The 24,484-nt window shown below is 46.3% G+C and overlaps 1 protein-coding gene across 3 annotated transcripts in view; it reads left to right on the top strand.

Moving 5' to 3' along the window:
* Nucleotides 1-24,262, top strand: part of LOC135542801 (sentrin-specific protease 7-like) — a 31,412-nt gene extending 7,150 nt beyond the window's left edge. For 2 of the 3 annotated variants that reach the window (XM_064970019.1, XM_064970018.1), the window contains exons 4-22: nt 507-872; nt 1,264-1,364; nt 3,726-3,898; nt 4,503-4,941; nt 9,890-10,011; nt 10,916-11,056; nt 12,267-12,300; nt 13,787-14,011; nt 14,524-14,762; nt 17,033-17,109; nt 17,743-17,859; nt 18,210-18,329; nt 18,615-18,707; nt 20,766-20,938; nt 21,517-21,560; nt 21,664-21,707; nt 21,796-21,864; nt 21,974-22,124; nt 22,310-24,262. In XM_064970019.1, coding sequence (XP_064826091.1) covers nt 507-872; nt 1,264-1,364; nt 3,726-3,898; nt 4,503-4,941; nt 9,890-10,011; nt 10,916-11,056; nt 12,267-12,300; nt 13,787-14,011; nt 14,524-14,762; nt 17,033-17,109; nt 17,743-17,859; nt 18,210-18,329; nt 18,615-18,707; nt 20,766-20,938; nt 21,517-21,560; nt 21,664-21,707; nt 21,796-21,864; nt 21,974-22,124; nt 22,310-22,453 — 2,872 coding nt within the window. In that variant the 3' untranslated portion in view covers nt 22,454-24,262. The remainder of the gene's footprint in view (nt 1-506; nt 873-1,263; nt 1,365-3,725; nt 3,899-4,502; nt 4,942-9,889; nt 10,012-10,915; nt 11,057-12,266; nt 12,301-13,786; nt 14,012-14,523; nt 14,763-17,032; nt 17,110-17,742; nt 17,860-18,209; nt 18,330-18,614; nt 18,708-20,765; nt 20,939-21,516; nt 21,561-21,663; nt 21,708-21,795; nt 21,865-21,973; nt 22,125-22,309) is intronic. The other variant, XM_064970020.1, reaches the window with a different exon arrangement.
* Nucleotides 24,263-24,484: the final 222 nt, after the last annotated feature.

The following is a 24,484-nucleotide window of genomic DNA, read 5'->3' as shown; positions in this document are numbered from 1 at the left end:
AGAATGGCCAAGTCAACGTCCAGACCTGAATCCAATCGAGAATCTGTGGAAAGAACTGAAAACTGCGGTTCACAAATGCTCTCCATCCAACCTCACTGAGCTCGAGCTGTTTTGCAAGGAGGAATGGGAAAAAATTTCAGTCTCTCGATGTGCAAAACTGATAGAGACATACCCCAAGCGACTTACAGCTGTAATCGCAGCAAAAGGTGGCGCTACAAAGTATTAACTTAAGGGGGCTGAATAATTTTGCACACCCAATTTTTCAGTTTTTGATTTGTTAAAAAAGTTTGAAATATCCAATAAATGTCGTTCCACTTCATGATTGTGTCCCACTTGTTGTTGATTCTTCACAAAAAAATACAGTTTTAAATCTTTATGCTTGAAGCCTGAAATGTGGCAAAAGGTCGCAAAGTTCAAGGGGGCCGAATACTTTCGCAAGGCACTGTAGTTCCTGAGATGTTAGATAGACTTTGCTGAGACTTTGATCATTGTTTGCTTGTTTGCAGCACTCCTAACCGGCTAGTTCTGAGGGATGTCTGTGAAGCGCGTCTTGGACCTGGCCAATCAGACAAATGGACCTCCAGCCAGTCAACAGGCTTCCAGAGACCAGCTCAGACCCCAGAACACCATCCAGTTGCCAGCCAGAGAGGGAATTCCCCAGAGCACAGCAAATGGAGAGAGACCCACATGCCCAGCACACTGCGGAGATCACCCGCTCGCTGTCAGCTATCAGTCAACGGAACACCTAGGAAGCAGACGGAGTCTCTGACTCATAAGAAGCCACCTCACATCCAATCAAGCCCTGTGACATCATCAACACACAAAGTTGAACAAAGACTCCCAGCAGCCTCTCCTCCCTGCTTCAAAAATGGGTATGTCATCAGAGCGGCATGGACCCTAGTGGTTAAGAGCGTTGGACCAGTAACTGAAAGGTTGCTGTTTCGAATCCCAAAGCTGACTATGCGAAAAATCTGCCAATGTGCCCTTGAGCAAGGCACTTAACGCTAATTGCTCCTGTAAGTCGATATGGATAAATGTAAAATAAAATTACAATATAATAGATTGATAACTAAAAAACTGATAACTTTAAGTCTAGGAATTAGAACGTAGTTGATTTTTTAAATGTGAATTGACGTCTGATTCTGCTTGTTCGGTTCACACTTGTTCTGGTATCTGTCACTCTGTCAGAACCAGAAGAGACACCAACCATAGAAATCTATGCTTGGAATCATTTGAACTGATTGTACCGTTGTCCTCCACTAGATGGCGCCCTAAGAGGGCATCAGACACACTGTGTCGGGACAAGAATCAAGAGACGGGGTGTGTGTCGCCACTGCTCAAGACGCGCCGTGCAGAGTTCAGTGGTCAGTGTCTTACAGACACACACACACACACACACACACACACACACACACACACACACACACACACACACACACACACACACAGAGTTCATTCAGGTGAAATCCTAGCTTACCGTTCAATCTTTCTCACACAGTCCAAAACAATCCCTAGACAATGTGCTCAGCTTAGGGAGGCCTGATGAAGAAAATCTACACTTGTGGATGCTACGCTATTTTTGTAAAAAATTTATTATTTGTCTAAAAACATTTGTCTTAAATCTCGGTGCTCAGTCTAGGCTGTAGATCCACAGCAGTTGGAGGCCGCTTATATCTACATTGTCTTAACCAATTAAGAGTCAAACATACTTGTGTAATCAAGGTTTTTCCTCGTTAAGTGTTTTGTTGGAGTTTCAAATAAAATTTTATTGGTTACATACACATGGTTAGCAGATGTTAATGCGAGTGTAGCGAAATCATTGTGCTTCTATAGTTCCGACTGTGCAGTAATATCTAACAAGTAATCTAACAATTTCACAATAACTACCTTATACACACAAGTGTAAAGGAATGAATAAGAATATGTACATATAAATATATGGATGAGCGATGGCCGAACGGCATATGCAAGATGCAGTAGATGGCATAGAGTACAGTATATACATATGCAATGAGTAATGTAGGGCATGTAAACATTATATAAAGTGGCATTGTTTAAAGTGAATAGTGATACATTTATTACATCCAATTTTTAATTATTAAAGTGGCTAGAGATTTGAGTCAGTATGTTGGCAGCAGGCACTCAAATGTCACTCAATGTCTGATGGCCTTGAGATAGAAGCTGTTTTTCAGTCTCTCGGTCCCAGCTTTGATGCACCTGTACTGACCTCACCTTCTGGGGTGAACAGGCAGTGGCTCGGGTGGTTGTTGTTCTGGAGGGCAGGTAGTTTGCCCCCGGTGATGCGTTGTGCAGACCTCACTACCCTCTGAAGAGTCTTACGGTTGTGGGCGGAGCAGTTGCCGTACCAGGCGGTGATACAGCCCGACAGGATGCTCTCGATTATGCATCTGTAAAAGTTTGAGTGTTTTTGGTGACAAGCCAAATTTCTTCAGCCTCCTGCGGTTGAAGAGGCACACTGTCTGAGTGGGTGGACCATTTCAGTTTGTCCGTGATGTGTACGCCGAGGAACTTAAAACTTTCCACCTTCTCCACTACTGTCCTGTTGATGTGGATAGGGGGGTGCTCCCTCTGCTGTTTCCTAAAGTCCTCGATCATCTCCTTTGTTTTGTTGAGTGTGAGGTAATTTTGCTGACACCACACTCCGAGGGCCCTCACCTCCTCCCTCTAGGCCGTCTCGTCGTTGTTGGTAATCAAGCCTGCCACTGTAGTGTCGTCTGCAAACTTGATGATCGAGTTGGCTGCGTGCATGGCCATGCAGTCATGGGTGAACAGGGAGTACAGGAGAGGGCTGAGAACGCACCCTTGTGGGGCCCCAGTGTTGAGGATCAACGGAGTGGAGATGTTGTTTCCTACCCTCACCACCTGGGGGCGGGCCATCAGAAAGTCCAGGACCCATTTGCACAGGGCCGGGTCGAGACCCAGGGTCTCAAGCTCAATGACGAATTTAGAGGGTACTATGGTGTTAAATGCTGAGCTGTAGTCAATGAACAGCATTCTTACATAGGTATTCCTCTTGTCCAGATGGGTTAGGGCAGTGGGCAGTGTGATGGCGATTGCGTCTTCTGTGGACCTGTTGGGGCGGTAAGCAAATTGGAGTGGGTCTAGGGTGTCAGGTAGGGTGGAGGTGATCTGATCCTTCACTAGTCTCTCAAAGCACTTCATGATGACGGAAGTGAGTGCTACAGGGCGATAGTCGTTTAGCTCAGTTACCTTAGCTTTATTGGGAACAGGAACAATGGTGGCCCTCTTGAAGCATGAGTAGTGGGGTTAACATTTAGCAGGTGTTGCTGTGTCTAACAAACCTCCCCCCGCGTTTCCCTCTTCTTCTATATTGTGTTGGCAAGCCTGACCATTTTCCTGGTTGGATAAACAAATGCTTAACTTTATGGCCTTGTTAAAAATGCCTGCAGTAAACAATCTCTTGCCTTCAGACTGCTTTTCTTTTAACTCTTTCTCGTTCAGGAGACGCAACATTTAGCTGTGTGCTTTAGCCAACTCCTGTGGCTATCGCTGTCATGTCATACATGTAGGCAAGCAGGCTACTGTCTCTTCAACAAGGGTCAAAATGGAACTGTTGTGTTTCGTTGTTTCGGTTCCCGCTGGGGCCACCTATACGAAAACGTTTATCAAAGTCACTTTGGATAAAAGTGTCTGCTGAACGGCACATATTTGATTATTCCTGTTCTGTTTTACATCTTCCTCAGGAGAGAGATGCAGCCCAGTGGAGTCGGAGCAGGATTCTGCATCAGAACCATCTCCAGAAAGAGAGGTGGACAGTTCCTCAAAGACGGACGACCGGCTCTCTGTCTCCCCGGGAGACTCAACATGGAGGAGACGTGACTCTGGGATGAATGGATCTCCTCCACAAAACACAGAGGTAGGACTACAGCTGTGTCTCAAGTGGGACCCTCTTCCCTAGATCGTGCACTATAGTTAATAGGATGCCCTTTGGGACACATACAGTTGACTGGCCTCAGGATTCACATAAATATATGTCTAGTGGAAAACAATTGCTTATACTTACTAGTCTGGTACATAGTTATTAGTCGTAACCATACTTGTTAGCTAGCTAGGTTGAGCGTTGGCTAGCTTTTTCAGGCATTGTTACTGTTGGCTAACTCAGTGTTGCTAGGTCTATTCCTCACAGTGAAATGACAACAGTGAACTGCCAAGTTGCTTAACTTCCACCCTATACAGATAGTCCTGATTCAGCTGAGCTGGTAGCTCCATATCTTGCAACAGAATAACACCCCAGGGCAGCTTGGTCTATAGAATAGTATAGAGTTTTGTAAAGTGTGGCCGTTGAAAACAAACTGTAGCAAACTATATGAGAACAAACTGGTTAGTGTAGGTGCATTTGCAGGCTCATACATTTTCGTTTAGGATTTATTTTTATTTTTCTAGTTGATTGTAATAATTTCTAGGGGATTTTCTGTTAGGTTAACCCCTGTGACTAATAGTCCTACCTGGTGTGCTTTCAGAAGGAGGGGAAGGGAAGTTCAGGATCACTGCAGAACCAGATCAAGAGGACTAGTGGTTCACCAGGGACGGGCCCCAGGGGAAGTGTCCCTGTCCCAGCAGGCCACCGAAGCCAGAGCCCAGATAGTGACGACCCTCCCGACCGCCCCTTGATGTCAGGGGCCAGAGGTGCATCCACAGGGTCCTCGAGACACCCCCTCTCCGCTGTGGCTTCAGTGACCCAGGCCACACAGGAGAAGCAGTTTTCCTTTAGCAGGCCTCCCCTCCGGGCTAACCTCACAGACAGAGAGAGTAGGCCTCCCCTCCGGGCTAACCTCACAGACAGAGAGAGGAGGCCTCCCCTCCGGGCTAACCTCCCAGACAGAGAGAGGAGGCCTCCAACCAAGTGTCTCTCCCTCCATCTCAGGCTGAGGAGGCCCAAGCCCACTTCCACAGAACCTAGTAAGTTGACCCACTGTTTAACCTTTCATAGCATATTGATCAGAACATACCATATCACGCATAGACTGGCGGTTTGACGTCACATACTACTCTGTACTATGAGTGTTGTTACGCTGAACCAACATTATACATGAAGCAAAATGCCCTCCTCACCCAGTGGCGCCAGTATAGAATATCATCCGACACCAATGGATGAACAGGCGAGGAAGCGGTTTCAGCTGTATGTCTTAGTGGGGTTCAGGGCCATTACATAACAGGCTGGCTAGTATCACGATACTCAATACTAAAACAATACCACAACAACAACAGAAAGAAGGCGTATTAGACAAATTCCCAGAATGGCACTTGATCCAGACAGATAAACTCAGCTACAGTTTTGCAATACGTTGGACTTAGTTTTTACTAATCTAAGTACCAAACAACATAATGGTCATTTATTTGAATGGTAAATCTGCATTGATAAACCGGGTGAATCATGATGTAGCCGAGGTCTATTCACAATACAGGTGAATGCATCATATTCAACAGGATTGTGTGCATTTAGCTTGTTGTAGCTGATATTATGGGGCTACAGATGATAAGCAATCCTTTCCATTTAGGACTTATTTTATTGGCAACTGTTAGAACATATTATTTTATTGTACTGATCAACATTTGCATAGAATAAGCAATATCTTTTATCAAAGTGTGCGGTGTCTCTTTAAGAAAGTAATGCGGTCATTTGCAAGGCAGAATGTGGCTGTGAAATCTGACTTTGTGGCTATGCAAACCAGACTGGAGGCGAGGGAGACTAAGGGTGCGTTCATAAATTCACTCTGGCTAGAGCAGATTAAAAACGGATGAATTTACAAATGCGCAACACCTGTTGAATATTACCGGTGTCAGCAAACGTTGGCAAAAAAACACAACTAAATTGTTGCCAGAATCACAGTTAGTCACCAACGCTCTAGATAACATGAAAACAGCCTAATCAGCTCTGCTGGAGCGAGTAAAATGGTCAGAGTGAGGTGTTCTCTCATTTATGTCTGGAAGTAGCTAGCCAGCTACAGAACGCTCGGATCAACCTTTCTCCTCAGCCAGAGCGTCCAGTGTACACTCTGAACACTCCGGAGAGTGAAACACTCTGAACACTCCGGAGAGTGAAACACTCTGAATTTATGAACGACCCAGAGCACATTCTGACACACTGTAAGCAATTTACAGGGAAACTCCCTCTGTTGGCATGGTGCACCACCACCGTGTCGTTAGAATGGATCCTCTGGAAGGACCTAAGCTCCACTCCTATAACCAACACTAACCTTAACTTCTATGCAACTAAGCCACGCCCATAGCCACTGATTGGATCTGTGGTGAGCTGCATCCTTTGCGAGGACCTGTACTAGTAGAGACCCATGGGCTTCCTCTCTCTAGCGGAGTCTTGGCCCTTCAAATCCACAGTGATTAGGTAGTAACGAGTACAGGAGCCTTCATAATGATGACGACATGAGGAGCTGGGGAGCCAAGAAGCGGTTGGAAAAGAGAGGAAACTCAAGCTTGGGTTTGTAATTTTCGGTACAGGCAATATTTGCCATTAAGATATATTTTTGTCAACATGGGGCTGGGGCATCACCAGGGGAATGATGAGGACACAACATCCGATGAGGACCCTCATCTGGTCTGCATTTGTTCTCTCTTCTCCTAATGGGTCCTAGTTACAGCTTTACAAGCTCTTTGTGGTCAGAGATGTGTAGCCAGAGGCGGGCCTGGGAAAGCATCAGCTGTCAGCGGTGCTGAGAGATTAATGCCTGGCTCCACCGCAGAGGGGTGGCTCACTTTTTTTGAGGTGTGTGTGTGTGTGTGTGTGTGTGTCTTCACATGCACTCAAAGGGCTGACAAGGAAAATACCATAGTGATAACGAGAGAAGACTTGGTTATTCTCAGTCCCCTTTGTCCCTCCATGTTAATGTACCTTGCATGGTGGAGGAGAGAGAGGATGCAGGCAGGGAGAGAGCGAGAGAGGAGGCAGGCAGGGAGAGAGCGAGAGAGAGAGGAGGCAGGCAGGGAGAGAGCGAGAGAGAGAGGCAGGGAGAGAGCGAGAGAGGAGGCAGGCAGGGAGAGAGCGAGAGAGGAGGCAGGCAGGGAGAGAGCGAGAGAGAGAGGAGGCAGGCAGGGAGAGAGCGAGAGAGAGAGGAGGCAGGCAGGGAGAGAGCGAGAGAGAGAGGAGGCAGGCAGGGAGAGAGCGAGAGAGAGTGGAGGCAGGCAGGGAGAGAGCGAGAGAGAGAGGAGGCAGGGAGGGAGAGAGCGAGAGAGAGAGGAGGCAGGCAGGGAGAGAGCGAGAGAGGAGGCAGGCAGGGAGAGAGCGAGAGAGGAGGAGGCAGGGAGAGAGCGAGAGAGAGAGGAGGCAGGCAGGGAGCGAGCGAGAGAGGAGGCAGGCAGGGAGAGAGCGAGAGAGAGAGGAGGCAGGCAGGGAGAGAGCGAGAGAGAGAGGAGGCAGGCAGGGAGAGAGCGAGAGAGAGAGGAGGCAGGCAGGGAGAGAGCGAGAGAGAGAGGAGGCAGGCAGGGAGAGAGCGAGAGAGAGAGGAGGCAGGCAGGGAGAGAGCGAGAGAGAGAGGAGGCAGGCAGGGAGAGAGCGAGAGAGAGAGGAGGCAGGCAGGGAGAGAGCGAGAGAGAGAGGGAGGCAGGCAGGGAGAGAGCGTGAGAGAGAGGAGGCAGGCAGGGAGAGAGCGAGAGAGAGAGGAGGCAGGCAGGGAGAGAGCGAGAGAGAGAGGAGGCAGGCAGGGAGAGAGCGAGAGAGAGAGGAGGCAGGCAGGGAGAGAGCGAGAGAGAGAGGAGGCAGGCAGGGAGCGAGCGAGAGAGAGAGGAGGCAGGCAGGGAGCGAGCGAGAGAGAGAGGAGGCAGGCAGGGAGAGAGCGAGAGAGAGAGGAGGCAGGCAGGGAGAGAGCGAGAGAGAGAGGAGGCAGGCAGGGAGAGAGCGAGAGAGAGAGGAGGCAGGCAGGGAGAGAGAGAGAGAGGAGAGGAGGCAGGCAGGGAGAGAGCGAGAGAGAGAGGAGGCAGGCAGGGAGAGAGAGCGAGAGAGAGAGGAGGCAGGCAGGGAGAGAGAGAGCGAGAGAGAGGAGGCAGGCAGGGAGAGAGAGAGCGAGAGAGAGAGGAGGCAGGCAGGGAGAGAGAGAGCGAGAGAGAGAGGAGGCAGGCAGAGAGAGAGAGAGAGCGAGAGAGAGAGGAGGCAGGCAGAGAGAGAGAGAGAGCGAGAGAGAGAGGAGGCAGGCAGAGAGAGAGAGAGAGAGAGAGGAGGCAGGCAGAGAGAGAGAGAGGAGGCAGGGAGGGAGTGAGGGAGGGAGCGGGCGGGCGGGCGGGCGGAGCATGGCACTGCAACACCAGGGTTATGGGGAGGAGGGGGGGAGACAAGTAGTCACCCAGATTACTGTGGCTAGCCAAAGCTTCCTATAAAGCCCATTAGTCCTGTGTCTGTCTACTGGCACTTGACCCACACTGTCCCAATCCCCTTCCCCCCTCCACTTCCCCCTCTAACTCTGGGTCCTTCCGCTGCTACCAGGAGCTTCTAGTCCCCCTTTAAATGAACCCATTGACTTTGTGTGAGCAGCTAACAACCATCTCCAGCTAGGTCAGTGATCCTATGCCAGGACCTGTACAATGTAGGCTAATCTGTATTTATGTCAAAGGTATTGGTGAACAACAGGATATAGGCTAATATTGCGTACTTCATCATAATCAATGTGATATATTAAAAGGGGAGGTGCATTTAAAATGTGATTATTCTTTAAAAAAGATGATGCTATTTTCACACGGTCTTAATATCACTGAAATTATGATAATTATGATAATGCCCTTTTTGTGTAAGAGATGTTAGAAAACAATGCCTTGAATTTCAGCTTGTTCTGATGGGATGGAACTTTTGGCCCACAGCATGACATCACAACGTGATCTGATTATAATAGACCAATGACTGTTCTTCTGGGTAAGGGGATGGGCTCTAGACCATCCTATCAGCCAATCAGGGCTGTCTATGTAAATATCTCCACATTTGTTTCCTAACTCCCACACGATCAGACGGAGTGTTTGAAGGGCGAAAGGAGGCTCAGGGAAATGCACTCAGTTCCTGATGTTTGGTATACTCTGTGTAAATTATTAAAAATATATATGTCGGAGTTATTTTCATTAAATAAACAGACAGTGATTTATAAGACATACAGTGATTTAAAAATAATAATTCCAAGACTACTTGGGGGCTTTAAAAATGTCTCATCCTCCCTTCAGTGTATTAGCTAATCATTCATCAAAGTAGTCATTTTGAATACAAATATATACCACTCCAATCCTCTTAAGTCCTTCACTGACTGTTAGTGTGCCAGCAACTGACACACTCATTAACACACTGACTTGAAAGTGACAGTCTCAGTCGGTGGTCGAGCATGGAAAGGAGCTCCTGCTCTCAACTTCAGGCACAGTCAGTGTGCCAGCAGCTCCTTTGTGAAGCCACCCCATTGACACACTAACTAATGGTGTCAGTGTCACTTCAAGGTGCCAGTCCCAGTAGGTGGCACCATAGATATACAACAGTTATGGGTGGTACAGCAGGACAAGTTGCTCCAGTTCTGGCTAGCTCAGCGCTGAGCGTCACACTCCAGATGACTCCCTGGCAAGCCTATTACCCTGGGCCCACCAACCCCAGCCTTGGTATGGACCGGCCTCAGTGTGTGTAGGCACCTTACTATATACAGTACAATCCCCTCACCTACAGACTGGTGTCTCTCTCTCCTCTCTCTTCCCTCATTTTGAGAGGAAGGCTAGTATATTCTAGGTGTAACTATCTTCCGTGTATCATTTAAGCCCAATGTTTTTACACCCAGCTGCTGCAACAGACCACTGGCCTGTAATATTATCAGCTCCCCTTGCTTGTTTAACGACAGTGTATAATCACCATACTAAGTCGAGTGTCTCTGTGTGTCAGTTGTGCTTTCCAGTGAGGATGAGGAGGACATAGATGATGAAGAAGAGTGCCCCAGGCTGAAGACCCCACAACAGAGCCCCAGGCAAGGCCAACCCACCCCAGAGGAACATGTACCCAAACAGGTAGGGGGGGGGCGGCGGCATGTGTCTCTAATGATCATGGTACGTCATCACATGTCATAGGCCTATTCCCTTTAAGTGAGTAGAATTCTAATGATATGGTTCTAATTCCATGGTTGCCTGGACAAATAACATATTGTCTGGTTTTGAATAATATTAGAGCATTTGACAGTCAGAGAGCATCAAATCAAGCAAACAAATCAAGATGGACATGTTTATATGCACTACTCAGAGAGGACAGTGCTCAGAGAAGACAGCTATTTCAGACTTGGATTGAGAGGTCAGACTTGGAGAAGACAACATTGTAGCCTGTATCACGACTGAGGTGAGGTTTGCCAGCTCTTGTCAGCTCACTGCCTGTCTGTAACACATGTAGAGGTTTAGCTAGCGAGCAGACAGTGGGGATTGGGAATGTGTAAGTAATAAAAGAAAACAGTCTGGTGCTGTGAGATCATTAGTAGTAGAAAGCCTCCCCAGTGGATGTTTTAGAAGAAGCAGGCGACTCTGGTTAAGATCCAACATGTTTGTTATTGTGTTTCGGGATGCTGTAGAGGAATAGATAACCCCTGTTGTTGAGCATCTCGAATAGAGCTTCCCATCTCTGTTCTAGGATTTCTGTGTTGCTCAGTGCAGTGTCTCTTCTTTTACTGTAGCTGGAGGGACCTAGCTGAAGGGCCTCCACCTTAAACTCCATCCACTGTAACTTGTTGCACCTAAAAGACAAGATATCACCAATTGAAAACATTCTAGGAAATCGTGGTCGATTTAAAGCATTTGTTTCCAAGAGTGCCTTTGTTTCATGCCTGGGAAGAAATCTATTTAAGCAGTTGAGGTGGATATGAGTTGTTTTATGCAATGCTGTGAATTATTTCAATGTGTGCCGGTGCCTCTGTGTTGTGATTGACAGGCTGGAGAGAAGGTCACGGGGTCACAGAGCGTATCGGAGCACCAACCTGGCAGCACACAGCCACTGCCTCCTATCATGGAACTGTCCTTCTCTACACTGCACGCTGGGGTGGTCCGAGTGCAGGCCAATGGAAACCTGGTGGTAAGACACTTTGGCTAGTGGTGTGTGTGTGTAGGTCACTCTATCTTTGTGTACACATAGGCATGTGCTTGTGCTCCACATTAGAAATTAGCTGAGCATAATACCTGTTCGTTCCAAATTTGTGTCTCAGTTGAAGCCTTTATGAATGTAAGACAGAAACAACCAGGTTCTTTCCTCACTGTCCTGATTTCACATCAATATTTGCCCAGCTTCTTTCTTTCTTTCCATGCTCTCTTCCAGATAGCTTCCCCCTTAATGTGATTGGCCCATCACTAGTTTTTGTTCCTGGTTTATATTTTAATAAAGGACATGTGTTGTCCAATGTCTTAATGGGCCAGTCCTCACAAAATAGGGCTTACATATTACACTGATGGGACGGATGGAGAGAGCTGTAATAAAATAGAAGATCAAATATGTGTCGCTACTTTGAACACTTGGAACACAACCTTCACTGGCAGTCTCAAAAACCCACATGCCAGTCTCTTACTGGAACAATAACATGATAAGCAACTCAGGATCATAACTGGCAAAACATGGGCAGTGTATCACCAGGTGTTCTCCAAACTCCCATCAAATCCATTCAAGGGCCATAAAATCATTTAACAAGCAATTAAGAAATAGTGTGGTGCTAATGACAGAGTCCCGCGGTGAATTAAACGGTGGTCAGTGAGTCCGGAGCAGTTGCCTTGTGGTCAATAGATTACTGTGTCAAACTGTTGTTGTTTTCCACTGTGAGGTCAGCAAAACAACAGGGAAGTCCCCATTGCCTCATTTATTTATGTATTTATTTAGCTGCTTTTGTCATGTCTGGAAACTTTCCTTTCTTTGTTGAACGAGGTCTTTTTTATTGACAACCATTTTAGAATATGTATTATTCTGTTATGATTGGTATTGTTTCCATAGCAACCATGCTAAATATGTCCAATGTGACTACCTATTCAATCCTTTCAGATCTACACAAGTGCATCTGGTCTGGCTAGGGGAATAAGGTTCTAAAGGTTGGTCAAGACTCAGCATCAGGGTCAGGGGTCAGTCTACCCTCCTTAGTATATAAACCCAACAGGATGCTTTATAATATCCCTCCACCTGTCTTCAATCTCTTCTCCTCCTTTACCTCTTCTCTAATCAGCGATTTTATTACATACCGTAATGACAACATGTCAGCATTTTCCTCCTGCTAATATATTTAATCTCCCTCCTCTTTTTGTAGGTAACAGATGATGGCATCACTCTACCGCTGAAAGGTAATCACTGACAGCTTGACATTGCAGCTGTGTGTGTGGTGTGTGTATGTGTGGTGGACTATGACCTAGTCTAATGATCAGATGGGGAAAGATAATAAAAAGCTCTCAAAAAGCCTCAGATGGTGAAGTCACTGTGTGTTTTAGTCTTTACTGCAACACATGCAGGGTCCTTCCGTTCCCCAGGGGGATCATATGGGCTCCATAGCCTCCCTGAGCCACCCTCTTCCTGCTGCCGTCATAGATTGCGACCTCCGTGTCTTTGTGATGAGACTTAGGTCAAGGTATTCAGATGAGGAGGGCAGCGGGCAGATGAGTGGCAGTCTGTTTGTGCCATCGTGCCAACTCCTTGGCCCTCATTGTCATGCTAAACATGTTTGGCTTGACAATAAACAAATGAGTTGGCTAGAGCACAATCAGATCTGGAACCAGGCTAGTGAAGTCAGACTGGCAAACACACTTCTGTTCTGAAAGTGTAGTGCTGAAATCCATTGTCCAGCAAGGAAAGGTAGTTGGCCAGTGCGATGCAAAAAACCTGTAGTTCATGATTTACAGGTATTATATACATGTAGAAGGATCAGATCAGCCTATTTTATTTAAGCAATAAGGCCCGAGGGGGTGTGGTATATGGCCAAAACAACTGTATACCCCGGCTAAGTGCTGTTCTTAAGGCTGAGTGCCTGTATACAGCCCTTAGCCGTGGTATATTGGCCACATACCACAACCCCCTGAGGTGCCTTACTGCTATTATAAACTGGTTAACAACGTAATTAGAGCAGTAAAAATAAATGTTTTGTTATACCCGTGGTACATGGTGAAATATACCACGGCTGTCAGCCAATCAGCATTCAGGGCTCGACCCACCCAGTTTGTAATATTAATTATGTGTAATGATTTAATTCCAGCCTGACTTTCCCTTAGATAACCCATCTTTAATCCTTTATATAAATCTCATTACGGTTACTCTTGTTATTGTCCCATGGCTTACCCTGTTGTTTACTGTAGGTGAGCATGTAACGACCCTGGTCAACTGTCTGTGACCCTGTGAGGGTCACACACACGTGCCCCCATACACACACTTGCACCTGAACACACACACACACGTCTACACATGTACCTGTTTATCTCTGGACTGGGTTAGGGTTAAGAAGCTCAGCTTAGGGTTCTATTTACGTTTGGCGACGGTAGACCATACTGGTCTGCACGACCTTTTCACCCCACTTGACTCCGGGTGGATCTTACTAGTGTCCTAAGACGCTTATGTTGAGCAGGAGGTGGTCAGTTAGTGAGAGCATGGTGCTAGTAACTCCAGGGTCTTGGATTCTTAACCCCCGATAGTCAGTGTATTAGACAGTCTTTCTGCCTTCTCCAAAATACTGTAGAAGACCTTTAAATAAATGATATAAATAATCTAACAAAAAAGACTTCCCTGTCATCAGATATCCAGTATGATCAAAACAGAATTATTACACCCCCCCTTCTCCAACAGATCCCAGGGTGTCATCCGAGGAGGAGGGGGGGGTGTCGGTGAGCCTGGTGGCGTCCCAGCTCAGAGGGTACGCGGTGTGGGACGGGGGTCTAGCCCAAGACGGGAGTCTCTTCCAGGGTTGTCCCGGCCGAGCAGCCCCCTCCCTGCTCCTCCTCTGGGTGTCTGAGGCTCAGGCCAACCTGGTACAGACAGAGCTCTCAGCCCTCCACCCCGTTACACTGCCTGGTAAGACTACTCTACCAACTAGGAGAATTAAGACAAGACAATGTTAGTTGAGACTTGAGAGTCCATGTTAGCTTTAAAAGAGCAGCCTTGAAAAAGAGATGTCAATCTCAATGTGACTTCCCTGGTTAAATGGAGGATAAATAAATCTATAGTAGTATGAATAGTGGGTCAACATATTTTCACCAGATGCAGAGAATTTGATGCATGAGGTGGGATAAATTGGGACTGGTGTTCCGTCCGATCCAGTGGTGGATTAATTGACTTAAAGGTTCAATCAAGCTGTGAAGGTCAACAGGAAAACAAACTTCTCAAGACAAGGAAGTGTAGAAGTGGTACGTTGTCCTTAATGTGGGCCAGTTACTGAGTATTACAACGCAGCACACCGTCATGACTCAACCACACTTTCTAGAGGAAAAGGTCATCACCTGCCAACGTGTGGAACAGTGTGTGTCTCTGTGTGTGCATCTGTCCGGGTGTTAATGTGTGTGTTCTCTCCTATTGTGGATATATAGGTCAGGCCTGTCCATTCCTCCTCCTGGTCCTAAGAGAACAGCTGGGTGATCTGCAGGCTGCTCTGCTAGCCTCCATGCTGGATGTAGAGGCCTTCCGTCAGGGCCACTCCTACGACCTGAAGAGCCCCCTGTCCTGGGCAGACGGCCTGGCACTGATACACAGCTGTCCCCAGGACGCCCACCTCCTCACCCTGCTGGGGCAGAGCCTGGTGGCAGACCCCGGCCTGGGGACAGCAAAGGTCAGTATAGTCACTCAGGAGCTCAGAACTGTGTCTGTGTCTCTGTCTGTGTGTCTATATGCTTGACAGTGTGTATATACCTCTGTGCCCTTTCGTCCCCTGTCCCCCCAACTCTCCATCCCTCTGCTTTAAGATGCAGGCTCAGCCTCAGAGGTATAAATTGATAAACCTGTTATAATAATGTCTGTGTTATTCAATCCACTGTGAGGTCTGGGTGCTCAACATAACAGCAGGTTCTATGAAGGCCAGTTAGCAGCGCCAGCTAGAAGAAGTGGCCCTGTCAGCACGCACACACACGCACGCACACGAGGGCCCAGGAACGTCAGAGTTTTTGGGGCAAGCTGGCATAGACCAAAGTAGGCCACCTCTTTCGGGTCTTTATGAGCTGGTTCCCTTGAACTCATCTGTGGAAGCAGCAACATGCACACATTTTTGCCACCAACATGCAATTCTCTGTATGCAGGTACAAGATCTGAGTTAAAAGTACGAATAAATAAATAGGGCCTGTTTTTTTAATGTTTTTTTTTATATAAAAAAACAACATTTTTATAAAATAAGTCCAATGACTAAATCTAACATCCCGATTCTCGAACTGCAACACACAGACATGTACGGAGCTTGTGTCAGCGGACATGGAGATTATTCGACGCAGCTACCCCGTGTCTGCCCCTCCTATTTGTTGTGATGCTGAGTTTGCCGACTGCCAGCAGTAAACACTTGGACAAATCCCTTTTCAACTCCGTGTGTCGTGGAAAGGTAAACACGAATTGTTTCAAGCTAACGTTAGCGAGCATAAGATGGACATTCAGTGGGCTCTGAAGTGCCATCATTTCACTCACATTTGCTAGTGAAAGAAATTAAATGCAAATACGAAAAATAACTGGTCGCATTTGTGCAATTGTGATATACATTTAATTCTGTGTCCCATTAGTTGTATTTTCCACGCAACATTGCGAGGATCACGCAAACTGATAAAATGTCAATGTAATTATGATCTACGTCACAAAAAGCATTACAAAAGTAGAATTAAAAAATTAATATTAACATCTGGGCATTAAATGGAGTCGGGAGGTTAGAAGACTGCGCGATGAAGAATGAATGAGTGTCCAGTATTAGCTATAGAGGCAATGCTTCTAAAATGCCTTTACACAAGATTTGAGATGTTATAAATTTGGAAAATCTGAAATGATGTATGCGCTGCAAATAAATACAATAGGCAAGCGGACTCTTCAAGAGAACAGCGTTCAGATTCTCTTTGCGGTAGCCTACTGAACAGCGTTCAGATTCTCTTTGCGGTAGCCTACTGAACAGCGTTCAGATTCTCTTTGCGGTAGCCTACTGAACAGCGTTCAGATTCTCTTTGCGGTAGCCTACTGAACAGCGTTCAGATTCTCTTTGCGGTAGCCTACTTAAGCTTTGTGTAGCCAGTTTGCGGCCTGTGTCGATGCGATCATTTTGTTTTTGTTTTTATGTTTTCAAAATGATTTTGCTTTTAGTGTTGATTAGGAACCGTGTCTAAAAAGCCACTACTTGTGAGCTGGCCCTAGTGATTGGCCCTGTTTGAGAGGTGACAAGCGTTCCTATACTATAGCGACTAAACTTGGGCGCATGTGCTTAGAAAAACGTTATAGATACAAATGTTTTATCGTTGATAGGACATTTGTACCTTTTGTACCTAAACAAACAACATGTTATTATTTGTTTAATAAAATAAAAACACTCCAAGAATAAAGGCCCTTTGTGTGTTCTTTCTAATTAGATCTTGTTCGTGACTTTTACCATATGTGTAAATGGAATGCTGTGAAGAAAGTATACCAACCTTTTTATAGACTTGATTTGGTACAATTCTATAATTGTGATCAGACTCACACACAGAGCGAATGTGGGTGAAAGAAACCCCCAAATCTGTGCGTGCTATGCCGCGAGTTGAATCTCCAATTTGCCAAAGCGTCTGGTACTCTAACAAGTTGAACAGGGTTGTCAGGTCTGCAGCATGTCTGGCCAACACACACACAGTGAGTGGCGTCATCCTCTTCCTCTCTGCTATTCATCATCAGAGCAGACCTTGACTTTATCATCTCGATCCCCCTCATTCTCATCACTCTCCAAAACGTTGAATTTGAGCACCTGTTCCCCTTGTCCAAATTACATTGGAGGACAATCCCCCATGCAGTCAGATGAATCTGTAGAGTCTGAGGTGTTTGACTGGGGTGATGACTTCTGACGGGTGATTCTGTAATGTTTTTCTGTTCTGTTCTTGTTCTGATCAGGGGAGCCCCAGTCGGACCAGAGGGAACCACAGAAGCAGAGAGCCTTACTCCAGACTCAAGGGCCTGCTGCCCACCAGGTGAGGGCATTATATCTTGCTGCCCACCAAGTGAGGGCAGTATATCTTGCAGCCCACCAGGTGAGGGCAATATATCTTGCAGCCCACCAGGTGAGGGCAGTATATCTTGCAGCCCACCAGGTGAGGGCAGTATATCTTGCTGCCCACCAAGTGAGGGCAGTATATCTTGCAGCCCACCAGGTGAGGGCAGTATATCTTGCTGCCCACCAGGTGAGGACAGTATATCTTGCTGCCCACCAGGTGAGGGCAGTATATCTTGCTGCCCACCAGGTGAGGGCAGTAAATCTTGCTGCCCACCAGGTGAGGGCAGTATATCTTGCTGCCCACCAGGTGAAGGCAGTATATCTTGCTGCCCACCAGGTGAAGGCAGTATATCTTGCTGCCCACCAGGTGAAGGCAGTATATCTTGCTGCCCACCAGGTGAAGGCAGTATATCTTGCTGCCCACCAGGTGAGGGCAGTATATCTTGCTGCCCACCAGGTGAGGGCAGTATATCTTGCTGCCCACCAAGTGTGGGCAGTATATCTTGCTGACCACCAGTTTATTATGGATGATTTTCAATGTAGAATATACTACCTATTAGTAATAGTTGTTGTTATTTACACATTAACTATTGGATCTCTTCATCATCAGGTTGATCCAGTACCCACCACTCCCTTCCAAAGGAGGAATCACCGTGACAACAGAGGACCTAGACTGTCTGGACAGCGGCCAGTTCCTCAATGATGTCATCATCGACTTCTACCTTAAGTGAGTTCTAGTGATCTGCCTGTGGACCAATGTTTTTCTCCTGTCATGTGAACATCTTAGCCACCTGGCAGACATGTAACCTGTGATCATACAACGCGTGGATCTAATCCTGAATGCTGATTGGTTCAAACCACAACTAAGTACAATGAAGCAGGACAAAGGGGACTTTTCTGACCAGCATCCCTTTGACAGGCTGACCAGCCAACACCTAAAACTGACCATTATCATAACCAAACCCTAACATTAGCTTCATTTAACATATATGGAAATCAGCCATGTCCCCATAGTGTAGCTCAGCCACACAGCATGTGACAGTCCAGCAAAACCTCAGCATCTTCCTGTCCCCTCAGGTATCTTCTCCTGGAGCGGGCCCCGGGGCCCCTGGCAGAGAGATGTCATGTCTTCAGCAGCTTCTTCTACAAGCAGCTGACCCGCCGGGACACGTCCTTGGAGGAGGAGGCTGCCATCCCGTAAGGAGATCAGCACTCGGCGTCTTTTAACGGCTTAGTGGGCGGCTCGGCCGCGCGTCACATGGCGCCCCGCGGGGGGCTCATGTTTGGCCTTAGGCTCCTGGTGGCGTGCTCTACGTAGGCTGGTGGCTTAGTCACATGCTAATGATGTTAATGATGGTATTGACAGAAGTTAAGGAGCATTTTACTCTTGTTAAGAGTATTGTTAAGAGATGTTCTTCCTGGATTGTGATGGAAGGAGTAGTATGCGTTGCTGTGAAGTGTGTCCCCTCTCCTTCCTCTCAGGGCCAGGGACAGGAGACACCAGAGGGTGAGGACGTGGACCCGCCATGTGGACATCTTCAACAAGGACTTCCTGTTTGTGCCGGTCAATCACAAGTGAGTGGGAATCATAGACATGCATGCACTCACACACACACACACTCTCTCTCTCAAACACACACACACCTCTCTCTCTCTCAAACACACACACACCTCTCTCTCTCTCTCACTCACTCACTCACTCACTCACACACACACACACACACACACACACACACACACACACACACACACACACACACACACACACACACACACACACACACACACACACACACACACACACACACACAGACAGATGGTAGAGCCAAGACTTGGACCAATAACGACACCATTTCTGTCGACCTCGCAAAGCAGAACAGAATACTTCTACTCTACAGAATATACTACAATGCCCTGCACTACACTGCTTTACACTATACTACACTGCCCTGCACTACACTTCCTTACACTGCACTGCTTTACCCTATACTACACTGCCAAATAGTATGCTTTTTACACTACTCAACATTACTCTGCTGTACACTACATTACTCTACAGTACTCTACACTGCTCTACTGTACACTACTCTATACTACACTACACTACTCTGCTGTACACTACATGTCACGACATGACACCACACTCCATTGATTGGGGAAGACAGTGCTCTTTTCTTCATCCTTCCCTCTAGCTGTCATGGCTCTGACAAGGAGACATGGAAACAGGGACATTAAACTGGAGTGGAGGCAGTGTCCAGGCAGGGCAGGGCTCCAGCATAGTGGAGATGAATGGATGTGGCCTGAGCTGTAGTCTCTCTCTGTCTGTGGGTGTGTGTACTAGTCTCAAGGCTGCACTGGTGTTGAAACAGCCTCTGTCACGCCTGACAGAGACGGGGCCGGATGAGCGTACCTTCATTCATATGTCTGTGAATGATGACGGTCTGGATGGACTGCTGCACAGCGTTCCCTGTTCCCTCGACTCCCCACTTCACTTTAGGACCACAGGAGAAGGGTTTTAGTCTACATACTGTACCTTTGTCAACACGGTCTTCTGTCCACGGCACAATGATTTAGAACCCTGGCTCAGTCCGTGGAGCATGGCTCTTGCAATGCCAAGTGCTGTAGGTTCAATTCCACCCATAGGGGAAATGTCTGCAGGCATGACACTGAGTCACTTTGGATAGCATTGTCTGCTAGATGGCATATATTATTATATATGTAGACCTATTCTACGTATCTTAATGGGTTTTCAATAAAAAAGCATCAGTGACAATACCTCCGACTGACGTGTAGCTGGAAAATGGGCTACGCTCCAGATACAGATTTATATTCTGACACGGTATGTTCCAGTATGTTCCTATACAAGAGAATCAAGCTAGGACAGGGGCCACAGCCAGGCTAGGACAGGGGCCACAGCCAGGCTAGGACAGGGGCCACAGCCAGGCTAGGACAGGGGCCACAGCCAGGCTAGGAAAGGGGACACAGCCAGGCTAGGACAGGGGACACAGCCAGGCTAGGACAGGGGACACAGCCAGGCTAGGACAGGGGACACAGGCAGGCTAGGACAGGGGACACAGGCAGGCTAGGACAGGGGACACAGCCAGGCTAGGACAGGGGACACAGCCAGGCGAGGACAGGGGACACAGCAGTTCCCTATAGTGTCTAGTGAATGCCATTTACTCCACTAGACTGACTGGTTTCTCTCTTTACACATTGAAACAACACATGCTGCCCGTTGCTCTGTATTTTATCTTGGCCAGGTCGCAGTTGCAAATGAGAACTTGTTCTTAACTAGCCAACCTGGTTAAATAAAGGTGAAATAAAAAAAATAAAAAAAATAAAAACAATTCCATGATCAAATCCATCTATATGTCTAGATGAGAATGTAGATGCGGTAACACAGATCTCTGTATCCCCAGCTTTCTCTCCTAGGATAGGATACGATGAACTGTAATGTCCCAGATTGTCTTAGACACACAGTACTGCTGTATACAAAATAGACACTGTACGTTACACACTGTACATAATGTATACATTACCCTTATCATACACATCGAACACTCCTCATATAGCCACATACATGATACATTGCACATTCCCTTGTGTCTTAATCCCTTGTGTCTGATTCCCCAGAGCCCACTGGTACCTTGTGGTGATCTGTTTCCCTGGCCTGGAGCAGGCCCAGCATGAGGAGTGGTCTGGCCTAGCTGGAGTGGAGGCCAACGGGGGGAAGAGGAAATGCCAGCCCCAGGCTTCAACTGGGCCTTCTCCAGAAGCCAGCAACCCCAAACTGCAGAATGGAGCAGGTGCGTTGGACAGCGCCGATGCATTGTGTGTTTGTGATATTTACCTTGGCAGAATCTCACTTCTCTCACCAGGACCCTGTAATAATGTGTCTAATCAACCCGGGTTGCGTTCACACGCTTTGTTTAACTTTAATGATCAAATTAACGTTGGGTGAGATCGTTTTTATTTTTCCTCAATATTGCTGGAAGGCAGCTAGGGGGCTTTTTAGGCTGCGATGTCAGTCCCTAACTACCCTTTAAAACCCTATGTTAAGGCTTATGTTGTATACAACATAAAGCCCTCTGAAAATGAGGTCTCTCTAAAAACAAACTGACGGTTAGGGGGTGTTCTAGTTATACCTGGATGTGATGTGTGTTATGTGTGCATGTTCATGTGTGTAATTGAATCCCAACTGCAGATGGAATTATTTGGTTGGCCTGGTGGCTGTAGTTCAGGTCTAGCGTGTCCTCCATACCCAGCCAAGAAACACTGAGAAACAGAGCATGCACATTTGGCCATAACACCACAGAACAAAATCAAAGTAACTAAACATTTGCTGCTGATTTAAAAAGTGTGTGTGTGTGTGTACGTACTTCAGGAGGAGCCAGTGGGAAACCTACATTGAAGCCCCACAACCCACCAGTAAATATCACCCTCTTTTGTAAATCAATAAAAAATTACAAAAAATATCAGATGTTTTGAGCATGTGTGCAACATTCTAAATTACATTATCCCAATTTTGAAGGCGTGTACCCAAGATGGTTGTCAGAGGGAGACCATCATTAAGAAGTGAGTGCATTAACTGTGAATGAATTGGCTGTACTTCCTCCATCTATAACAGTGTGTGTAATATCACGGGGTTGTCTTCTCTCTGTAGACCCTGCATTCTCATCATGGACTCCCTGAAGATCTCTTACCATGAGAGCATCTATAAGCTCTTGAGGGAGTGAGTACTCTCTGTGTGTGTGTCTGTCGCGCTTGCATTGTTTTGTGTGTGTGTGGTTCATATATGTGTGTGTACACTAGTTTCAATCTCTCCTGTCTGTCCTCTCCAGTTACCTACATGTAGAGTGGGAGGTGCGTAGAGGAACACGCAGAGACTTCACTGTAGACAGTATGAAGGCTTCCCACTGCACAGTCCCTGTACAGGACAACAGCAGCGACTGTGGCCTCTACCTCCTGCAGTACGTGGAGAGCTTTCTGCAGGTACGGCCCTCCCCCTGTAGCCTCCCACGCTTAACAACAAGCTGACATCAACCATCCATTTCATGAGCACTTTTCTGTCTCCACTACACTGTCTAAAACACTTGATCTGAAATGATAACTGCCTGTCCCATGTATGACATCACACCTTATTCCAAACCTCTGGTTGGCTCACTGACTTTCTCCAGAACCCAGTGGTGCACTTTGACCTCCCCCTGCGATTGGAGCGCTGGTTTCCACGGCAACAGGTGTGGAGGAAGAGAGAGGAGATCCGGAGCCTGGTGATGGAGCTGCATGGTTGCCGGGGAAACGGCGGGAGCAGCTGCAGGTAGCCACGGTACCTGATCAGCAATGCACTACTACTACAATACCCCTAAACTGTGAAGGACTTTTATTTTTTAAATGTACAATACATGTAATATTTATACTATTTTTGTATTACTATTTTTTTTAAATATAATGTCACAGGATGTTTGTTTCTCACTTGTATGCAATGTGAATGTACAAAATGATAGGATCGTAAAATTGAATAAAATTGTTCATGTAATGTTTAGTTTTTATGTTATGTTATAGAAGAGAGCATTTGGAATGGACATTATTACAGAAGGATATGAGTGAGCGCTCAAATCTAGTTTGCTGAGCAAAAGTGTAACTCATGTACCCAGAACAGGTTTCTTTTTCAAATGTCCTTATGACTCACACATAAGACCACTATAAATATTAAAGTCAATATTACTCAGTTATTCCTGTTCAGTGTGTCAGGCTGTTGTTTCTGACCATCAGTCATAAAGGACTCAATATGCACATGATTGTTTGCAGCTGCTAAACAATAGTGTTATCACTACAGACAAGTCAACACGTTGGCAGTGTTTTAGTTTTGGCTCCTCATGTTGTAGCTGCTTAGTTTGTAAGGAAAAGCCCGTGTTCCAGTGGGGAACACTGAGTAAGCTTACACAATGACCACTTGTAATATGATGATTAGAACAGCACCTCTCCCCTGTTCTGTTTACAGGCAGAACTCAATTCCCCTTTGTGTTTGTGCTGTATGAAAGTCTATGGACCTGACTCACTCTGTCATAAGAAACAGAAATAACATTCTCTCCACACAGTAAGGGTTTCCATTTGAGTTTCTGTTTGTTTTCACGGTGTAAACATTGATTTGTTAATGGCATGTTTATAATTATGTATTTACAATGATGTATTTATAATGTGGTATATTCCTGGATTAAAGATGCCCCCAAAGTCTACCTAGCAACGGCTGGACAGAACTCTCTTCTGTCACCATCACAATATTGTAGAGCGAGAATCCCAGATATGTTGTGTGTTTTTCACACGGGCACAGTTAATAGGTTTTTCAGTTTGGGTCGTTAACACTAAGTCTGATAGGATATGTGCTTAACCATATGTACTTAATTGGGTTAAGTTGGTAGTTTTTGGATAATTGGAGTCTTTGGTGCAGCCTCTCACAGCATGTGGGCCCCAGACAGAGCCCTCTTAGATAAGACAGAGCCCTCCTCCACCCCTACTGCTGTTGGAAGGGTAACGGTCACCCCCCTCACCTCCCAAATGAGTTGGGCTACCCTTTTCCTATTCTCCCCATCCAAGTCTCTACCCCATTGATTTAGCCACTGTCAGAAAATGGCCCCACAACTACAGTATAAAAAGGAGTGTTTATCAATTCTTCCATATTGTTATTCTAATACTATAATTATGTTGGCTTTAATTCTGTCTTATAGTTCAGTTAAAGCCGTATAGTCAAATGCAGTAGCGGGTTTGAAGGTCTAAGTTGTGCTGTTAAGGTAAGGCCATAGGTCGACTGGTTCACTATGGATGGGCTTTACGGGGTTCAAGGGTTCCATAGAATGAACCAAGGACATCCATACTGCTTCACTTGTCTTACACCTTCCAGCCTACAACTACTAATGCATTGGTTTAGGGTCTGGAGATCAGGACTGAGATCAATGTCCTTCCAATAGACCGGTCCAGATAGTCAACAGGTAGTCTGGAGACGTGTTTTATAGAGAACCGTGTTAAAGCAGTTTGAAGTTGGTTTTGTTTTAATTTACAGATAGTTTAACCCATTTAAATGGGCTAACATCAAATCTACTTTATAATGACAATAAAGAAACTCCATTAAGTGACTGAGTGAAAGTCTTCATTGTGAGTGATAATTGTTAACTGCCATGTTTAGATGAAAACACAATGACGTGTTGGACAAAAGAACCATGTTTATTTATTTATTTTTTTCATCTTTATTTAACCAGGTAGGCTAGTTGAGAACAAGTTCTCATTTTCAATTGCGACCTGGCCAAGATAAAGCAAAGCAGTTCGACACATACAACAACACAGAGTTACACATGGAG

This window comes from Oncorhynchus masou, chromosome 6 (assembly GCF_036934945.1).
Source record: "Oncorhynchus masou masou isolate Uvic2021 chromosome 6, UVic_Omas_1.1, whole genome shotgun sequence".
Taxonomy (NCBI): domain Eukaryota; kingdom Metazoa; phylum Chordata; class Actinopteri; order Salmoniformes; family Salmonidae; genus Oncorhynchus; species Oncorhynchus masou.
This window is presented reverse-complemented; position numbering and strand designations above follow the sequence as displayed.